General features: G+C 53.9%; 2 protein-coding genes across 2 annotated transcripts; both read left to right on the top strand.

Annotated features, from left to right (window-relative positions):
• The first annotated feature begins 218 nt into the window (after window positions 1-218).
• LOC123816338 (apolipoprotein L3-like) lies at window positions 219-5,988 on the top strand. Its single transcript, XM_045835249.1, has 3 exons — window positions 219-318; window positions 2,519-2,639; window positions 5,646-5,988. The coding sequence occupies exons 1-3, from the start codon at window positions 288-290 to the stop codon at window positions 5,986-5,988; spliced, it is 495 nt and encodes a 164-aa protein (XP_045691205.1). The 5' UTR covers window positions 219-287.
• Window positions 5,989-6,714: 726 nt separating this feature from the next.
• LOC123816339 (myosin-9-like) lies at window positions 6,715-8,603 on the top strand. Its single transcript, XM_045835251.1, has 3 exons — window positions 6,715-6,920; window positions 7,214-7,376; window positions 8,493-8,603. Exons 1-3 carry the CDS (start codon window positions 6,762-6,764, stop codon window positions 8,528-8,530), a joined length of 360 nt encoding a protein of 119 aa, XP_045691207.1. The 5' UTR covers window positions 6,715-6,761; the 3' UTR covers window positions 8,531-8,603.
• Window positions 8,604-8,605: the final 2 nt, after the last annotated feature.

Raw genomic sequence — 8,605 nt, 5'->3', positions numbered from 1 at the left:
CAGCAGGAGTGCGCTGGAGGGAGGAGAGCGACTTCTCTAGAAGAGCAGCGGGCAGAGCCCAGCACACAGAGAGACACGTTGAGCTCAGTCCACTGGGCCCTGCGTCCATCCCAGAGGGCAGCAGCAGCAGAGACTCGGCCCCTCGCTGCCCCCCTGTGGCCACAGCTGGCTCCCATTCCACCCACAGTTTGTTTTCTCTTCCCCAGGGGTGAAGCGCTGCCCTGTCTAGCCATAGACACAGGAGGGTGAGCTGAAGGCAAAAGTCCCGAGATCCCACTGCTGACACCATGGCCTCAGAAGCTGGCAACGTCAACCCAGGTAGTCAGCGCCCTCTCCCTGGATGGTTCGTACTCATGACCCAGAACTGAGGGTGGCGCCTCCAGGCTGAGTGTATCCACACAGGAACAGGAACCTGCAAGGGGCCTGATGAGGGTCCTGGAGCCCCCAACGGGAGCCAAGGGGAGCTCCCTCATCCCAGAGTCAATGGGAGGGTTCCCCTTACTGGTTCTCTGCTCAAAGTGCTCACTGCCTCCCTCCCCTCCACCTACCCAGTGACTCAGTAGAGGCCAGCACAGCCCAGGGGGAGACAGGAGTCTCTGGTCCTACCTACCTGGCATCAGCTATTAGGGGTCGGTACAGAGGTGGAAACTGACCCCTCCATACCACTCCCAGCCTGCACGGCTGTGTGAGGGCCGACCCTCGTTTTCAATTATAAACACCTACTCACCAGGTGTGACTGTCTCAGGCAGGAACTGTTTTCCTGGATCTCAATGTGCCCACAGAGGCCAGCTTTGCCATCCCTCCTCCCACCAGCCCCGGATCAATACAAACACAGCTGGAGTGGTCTGGGCTCCCTATAGCTAAGACCTGGTTTCCTTTCTCCCTATGAATGAACCAAGGAAGAGAACAAACAGCCCTCCACCCACCCAAATCAGGACTGCATTGCCTTGGCAACAAAATCACCCTATCAGGGGGTTCCCAGGAGAAAAAAAATTATTGATGCTGCAGGACAAAGGAGGGAAGGACAGGTCAGAAGCCAGGAGCTCCTGAGCGGGCTCTGGGACCCCTGAGGGAGGGCTAGAGCTGGCGGATTCCTGAGGATAAACCAGCTGACCTCCTGTTTAGGAAATGGGAGAGCCTGGGGTCAGAGTTGCCAATGGGGAGCTGTGTCCCCTGGGACCCGCCTGGAGAGGACAGAGGTGACATTGATTGATCACAGGATTAGAGCTGCAGGTTCCATATGACACCCACCTGAACACACACTTCTCAGCCCTGACCCAGTGCGACTCAGTGGGTTGGGTGTCGTCTCAACAGACTGAAAGGTCACAGGGTTCATTCCCCATCAGGGCACACGTGTGGGTTGGAGTGTAGTTCCTGGTTGGAACACGCACAAGAGGCAATGGATCGATGTTTGTTTCTCAGGGTGATGTTTCTCTCCCTCTGTTTCTCCCTCCTTCTCCTCTCTCTAAAAGTGAATAAATAAAATCTTAGAAAACAAAAGACACCCCCCTTTTCACAGCCCATCTTGGGGCATTCTGTGAGCAGCAGCAGGAACCCCCATTTGCAGGGTAGTTTTACTGGAAATCAGCAGTGTGTGGTCCGACACATTTTTAAATTAAAAAGCCACCCACAGGAGTACTTTAGAATAGGATGTAGAAATTACATGAAATTTTGAACATAAGGAGGCTTAGAAGTAATGTAAAGAAATGTCTGACGTTGACCTTGTATTTGACCTCTGAGCTCTCCGCCTGCTGGCGTTGGGCCGTCATTACCCTGTCCGAGTTTCACTTTCCTTTTCCTGGAACAAGAATAATGTGTCTAGTGGGTATATAGCAGGAAACACGTTTCCCCTCCCGTCTCTGCACACACAATGCACACACTAGTCCCCCACCCCTCAGTGGCCACTCCACGGCCTCCAAATCCCTGGGAGCCACACGTTTGTGGCAGCTCAGCTGGGCAGTCATCTTGCTCTGTGCTGACGTGAGACTCTTTACAGTCGGTACAGGGTCTGCCCCATTTCAGGTGAATACACTTGTTTCACTGTCGCAGCAGGAGTGCGGTTGTTACTGGGTGCTGCCCAGGCCCTGCTGGAGGCGGGGGTCATACAGCACGTGTGCCCTGAACTCTCTTTCTGAAAGACCAACAAGTCTGAATTCCCAGACACACCGACATCCCAGGATCAGATATTTAATCCCTGAGGCTGGAAGTCCCGGATCCCGGGGCTGGCAGGGCTGTTTGCTGGGCAGAGCCCTCTTCCTGGTTTGCAGATGGCGGCGTTCCTGCTCTGTCCGCACATGCTCCATGCTTCCCTGTGTGCACAGGGTGCAGGGGCGGAAGGGGAGAGAGAGGGAGGGAGGGATCCGGTGTCTCTCCCTCTTCTCATAAGGACACCAGTCACACTGGGTTTGAGTCCCACACTCATGACCTCATTCAGGTCTCAACTACCTGATTTACAGTCAATACCATTTACATTCTACCACAATTTCTTCTCACCTTATTCTTTTTTCTTTCCTTCTAGAGAGTGAAGACATTCTTCCTGCCATTGAGTTTTTACTGGACCTACGGAGCATAGAGAAACTGCGGTGCCTGCTGAGTGCTGAAGCCTGGCAGAGATTTGTGGCAGCAGCCAGTGTGCCCAGGTAACCTCCGGGAGATGCCTGTGTTGTCACCAGAAGTCCCCTGATCTAGCTGACCCTGCCAGCCACACCTCCTCCAGGCAGGACCCTGTGGTTGGGGTTGAATATGTTTCTTCTCAACAATCCATGAGGAAGACTTCCTATCATTCATTGCCAGTGAACAGTCTCAGGTGGAGGAGATGAAACCCACAGGGTGACTGCTACTTAATGACACAGTGTTTTATTCACCTGTTCAATTTTATTTTGAGGAAAAGAAGATAATGCATGTGAACTGTGTAGCCTAATGACTGGCACATAGTAGGTGCTCAGTTAACATGAACTTTGAAAAAGATTGTTGGGAAAACACAGGGGCCAAGGGTCTTCCTCCTGGAGATGGGAGGCAAGCAGGACTTGCTTGGGGACAAGCCTGCTGCACCCTGGTACATGTGGAGTCCCTGGGGTTTGGCTGGGGGGCTGTCCCTCCCTCAGGGAGGACTCAGGCACACACTGCAGGGCCTGCTGGCCCAGAAGGCGGAGAGGCTGGATGGAGCCGGGCCGAGCTGGTTGAATCCTGACTCTGTGTCTGCCCAGCTCTGGGGCTCTGTGCTTCTGTCTCAGAGTCTCTGATTTGTCACCTCTCTGTTCAGTGGGAACAGCAGGTCATGTGATAGGGTGGTGGTGAAGGCCATAGGGTGTACTGCAAGGTCAAGGGTGAGGGAGCAAGTGCGGTCATCCTGTCCAGGGGCCCAGACAGGCCTGCACCAGGCTCAGAGCCAGGGGTCAGGGTGGAGCAGGGCTGGGTCCTGGTTGGAGGACCAGGAGGAAGACTTGGCAGTGGGGCTGGGAGTAGAGGGAGGCAGCTGGGGCATGTAGGGCACAAACTGGAGAGGCCAGGGGCCTAGTGGTGGTCCTGTGTGGCGGAGGGGACATTTCCTTCCTTCCCTGATTCAGTCCCCTCACTGCTGGGAGTAGCAGGTGTGGGTGACAATGTCCTCCACACTCTGCCTGGGAGCTGTAGTCCTGTCTGCCATTTGAGACCCTCTTCCGTTCTATGTCGTGTCATCCCTGACCAGGGAGAAGGGAGGTTGTGTGGCTCATGACAGACTCCAACATCAGAATGGGTGGCTGTGGCTTTTGTGTGTTGGGGGATTGTCATGCACCCCCTCAGCCCTCTGAGTCTGAGGAAAGTGCTTCCTGCCCCACTCGTCCCGATGCAGGTGTCAGGCCCAGTGATTCATGCACATGGTTGGCAAAGTGGCCCGTGTCTCTAAGAGGTTCCATGAACTTGGACATGGCCTTGATGTGCACACAAGGGAAGCTGTCGCCAGCCAAGGTGTGAGTTTGGCTGGTGACACCTGAGAGGTGGGAGGTACAGTATGGTGGGCTAGAGTGTCAGAGGTGAACCAAGGTGAGCAGGAGATCCTCAGCTTCCCTGTGAACTAGGGCAGTGTCTGGATGCAGGGATCTTCAGCTGGGAAGGTCAAAGGGCATCAGACTTGGCAGAGAGCAGATGCCAGGCAAATTGGTGATTATGTTCCCTTCCAGCTGTGATTTTGATTGTTCACATCAAAGTTACCAAGATTGCCACAATGCAAATGTGAGGGCACCATCCCCAATAATGCCCTTCCCTTTTAAAACCACCCTGAGGTGCAATAGTTTCCTAGAAGGACTCAGAGCACCCTCTGAAAGCTGTCACACCCACAGTAGTTTTGTGACAGGGAAGGACACAGGTCACAGTCAGCCACAGGAGAGAAGCCTGGGGCAGAGTCAGGGAGGGTGTGAAATGTGAAGCCTCCATTGTCCCCAGGACACCTCACTGTTCCTCATTCAGCTGTGACAATGCCCACGGAGCATTGCCAGCCAGGGGAGCTCACCCTGGAAAAGAAACCTCTTCCGACCCTTGTTAAGACGGAAGAAGGCTCTCACCCAGGCCAACGGCAGCACCTGTCCCGACTCCCACAACAGAGAGGAGAGACGGGGCTCCACTCTGAATGCAGCAGAGACCCCTGGGGGGTTAGAGCCAGAGAACAGACTGGGGGGATGGTGGGTGGGACATGACTGAGAGGGGGTGTCATGGGGCATGGGGACTCTTGCTAAGCTCCCCTAACAGGGTCCTTGCTACAGGCAGGTCAAGGACTGAGGCTGCAGAGTGGGGGAAGAAGGAGTGATCAGATATCACAGGACGTCTGTCATCACAGTTGGGAGACTTTCCCTGACCTGACTCATCAGGATTCTTGCTAGGACTGGAAGATACAGGCTGTCAAGGATAGAACATGGAAGGCCAAGGTCAAGGCCTAGTTGAGAAGAGGGCTCAGAAGAGCCTGATGTGCATGTGGAAAAGAGTCTTTCTCACCCCGAGCCTCAGTGCACAGAGGATTCCTGGGGTGGATCACATGCTGCCCGCATGGCTGACCTGTAGTGTCCAGTCGCCTCTGGAGGCCTAACAAATGTCTTCTTTTCCTAGTTCCTTCTTAGGCCATAACTGATATGATGTGACCCCAAATCTCCATCATATGTCACCTTGTCAGACTGCCCAATGGCCACAGTGCCAGGCTCCTATCAGTCAGGACACTCTAGGGACCCAGAGAGTACGTCCCAGTGTCTAAGGCAAAGGGCAGGCCTTTCAGTGGTCAGGTTCCATCTGCTCCACTCTCCTGGACCCTCTGAAGGAAAGTGTTTCAGTTCCTGTCCACTCTCCCTTCTTCACACTCGGAGTCCCCTGTCCCCACAAACAATGGTGGTGATGGACTGGCCTGCCTTTGAGTGAGAAGCTGTCTGCATCAAATACTGACCACTTCAGGGCATCCTAGGAGGACTTGCCCTTATGTATCCCTGATCGAACCAGTGCTGGGGAGCATGTACAAGGGACAAAGTATGGGTTTAACATTGAAAGACAATTTTGTGCACTTGTGAAATTCTTTCCATTTAATTTATAGTCCAAGCTCTGTAATTATGCAGGATGGGTCTGGTTGAGACATTTTACAGATACTCGAACTGTGTTTCTTATTCACTTGACCTTCATCATTACAGGGAGGAGGCAGATGTGCTGTATGAAGAACTGAACCAGCTGAAAAGACTCATGGCTGCGGAGGATGAACAAATGCTGTCAGATGAGCAGCGGCACAGGGGGATGTTTCTAAAGAAGTTTCCTCTCGTGGAACAGGAGATCGAGGAGTGCATAGCACAGCTCCATGCGCTGGCAGACAATGTTGACAAGGTGCACAGGGACTGTAGCATCTCCAACGTGGTGGCCAGGTCCACCGGTGCTGTGTCTGGCACTCTGACCATTGTTGGCCTGTCCCTGGGACCCATGACAGCCGGGGCCAGTCTGGTGCTTGCAGCAACTGGGGCAGGACTTGGGAGCAATAGCTGATTGTGACCAGCGTGTCTGCCAGCATTTCAAAACGTGTAGGGAACAAGTCAGCAAAAGCTGAAGCTCATCGTCTGGTGTCTGGTGCCATCGACAATGAGGTGGTCATGGAGGTTCTAAGTGAAGACGCACCTGGAATTGCTTCCTTACTGAAGGGCATCCTATCCCTGTACAACATTGTGAAGAACGTCCGTGTCCTCCAACGTGGCCAAAGCTATGCCTCTCATAGAAGCAGAGGTCCGTGCTTTTAGTGACCACAGTGAAGATCTCAATGCGAAGCAGCAAGGAGCTACAGGAAGATTTTGGGGTTATTGCTCGAGCAGTGGCCAAAGGAGCCGGGATCCTTACTATGGCCACTGCAGGTGTCTTCCTTCTGGTGGATGCGGTCAGCCTTGTGAAGGAGACAAAGCACTTGTGTGAAGGGTCAAAGTCAGAGTCAGCTGCAGAGTTGAGGCAGCAGGCCCAGGAGCTGGAGGGGAAGCTGGAGGGACTCAGATGGATTCATGAGATTCTGCAGGAGGCAGAGCTGGAGCACCGCAAAACGCAGGTCCTCAGAAAGATGGGAGGGATCTCTGGAGCTCCAAGGATGAGATGAACGAGAGTGTGAGTACTGGGAGGGGCCGAGGCAGATAGCACAGAGGGTCAGAGGGTGACCCCGCACTGGGGCACACCTCGGGGACGTCTTGTCCCTCTGTTCCTGACTCGGGTCCCCTCGGCTGTCAGGTCCAGAATCTGGAAAAGTGTAAAAAAAAGCCCTGGAGGACCAGAGGGAAGACATGAAGACACAGCTTGAAAATCTGGTGGCTGGGCTTCAGGCCACCAAAGATGCCAGCCTGCAACTACAGGTGAACCTGCAGATCATGAAGGCCCAGTGTGAACAGAAGCTGCAGGGCCAAAACGAGCAGCGCAAGGAGAAAAGGCAGCAGGACAGACAGGTATGTATGTCCCTCCTGCTACGTATGGACAGGGACCCCACATGTTTTCATCAGGGTTCTTTCTGTCCTTCCTCCACCTGGATTGTTGAGGGCTCCTTGCGATTTTCTTCCAGTCCTCTGTCCTCAGGAAGGGCGGGGGAGTCAAGGGCTCTATCAGGGTTTTCTGTTCACTCACTCTCATTGGCCACGGGAGGCCGCACGGATCCCACAGAACTGGGCCAGAGCCGCCTGGGCTCAGAGCTGGAGTCGGGTGTGTGTGGGTCCGGCCTCTGGAGCTGCCGGCGTCTCCCCAGGTGTGGGAGATGGAGGCAGAGCTGGAGGATGAGAGGAAGCAGCGCTCTATGGCAGTGGCTGCTTGGAAGAAGCTGGAGATGGACCTGAAGGACCTGGAGGCCCAGATAGACTCTGCCAACAAGAACCGCGACAAAAGCCATCAAACAGCTACGGAATCTAGAGGTAAAGTCAGGCTGGACCAAACCAGACCTGACCCCACAGGATGGCCCCGGGCTCAGCGTGCAGCTGGGGCAGCAATGGGAAGACCAGTGAATGCTGGGAAGTGCCGCTCTCCCTCGGCCGGGTAAGGCCTCTGTGCCCTTAGCCCGTCTCACAGATGGAGACTCAGGCCCAGAGGCTGAGTGTGAAAAAAGTCTGAAAGAAACAATGCGGAAGACCCATGCCCTAGTACACACGAGAGAACGGAATGTGCACACCAGCTGGGCCCTGGGGTTGGGGAGACAGTCACTGAGTGGCACATGTTCAGAATAAACCTGCTGTGGCCCCGGGTGACCGGGTGACCCTGTGCAGCCTCATGGGTGAGGATGGAAGGCTGGGGCTGATGGTTTGGAAGAGCAGCTGGAACGGGGATAAAAACTTGGGACATTTTTACCTGAAGTAATTAAAGAATAAAAATCAAAAGATCTCTATGTTGCAACAACATAACTAGCAAATCAGCAGCAACAAAAATAAATTTAAGTATCTCTTATTAGTGAGGTGCAGTAAACGGAAGCATTGCTGGTTGGCTGTATTCTTTTAGAACCATGTGGCTTAACCCAACAGGAGTGTCAGGCTTTGACATGGGGTGTCCCAATTTGGTATTTTATGTAAATCACCAAAAATAACAAAAAAGGTCCTTGACAAAGAACTTTAGATTTAGAACACATAGAGGAGACTGACAAAGGAAACGAGTCCCCAGCTCCCTGTGGTTGGGAGGACCTGGCAGGGGAGCAGGCGCGTGCTGGGGAAGGTGCAGCAGCTCGGGGTCCCCGTGCCCAGGGGCTGCAGGGAGTGGAAGCCACGCAACTGGGGCCAATACCTGTGCCATGACTCCCACGTCGAGTGAGCTTGCGGATCCTAATAGCCCTGAAGTGCACAAACAGTGAGGGGCAAAGGGATGTTTGGCTTTAGGTACTATTTAGCTCTTTCAGTTCAGCTGGTTAAAGGGTGTCAGGGTAAAAAGCAGCCACAAGCTCCTGTTGGCGTTTGTAACCAGAGGTCCTGGAAGTGCAGTGTTAGGGGTGGGTTAGTGGGAGGTTTCTGGGGTGGGGATGTGAAGTGTCTCCTCCTGTTGCCCAGGACCAGATGAAGGACTATATGTGGGAGATAGAGGATAAACATGCTTCCCGCAAAGAGAACCTGGCAAAGGCCAAGGAGAACGAAAAGAAGAGGAAGATCATGGAGGCCGAGAT

The sequence above is a fragment of the Phyllostomus hastatus genome, unplaced genomic scaffold (genome assembly GCF_019186645.2).
Source record: "Phyllostomus hastatus isolate PE091 unplaced genomic scaffold, TTU_PhHast_1.1 phas_contig_2002, whole genome shotgun sequence".
Lineage (NCBI taxonomy): Eukaryota > Metazoa > Chordata > Mammalia > Chiroptera > Phyllostomidae > Phyllostomus > Phyllostomus hastatus.
The sequence above is the reverse complement of the archived record's forward strand: the minus strand, read 5'-3'. Positions and strand labels throughout refer to the sequence as shown.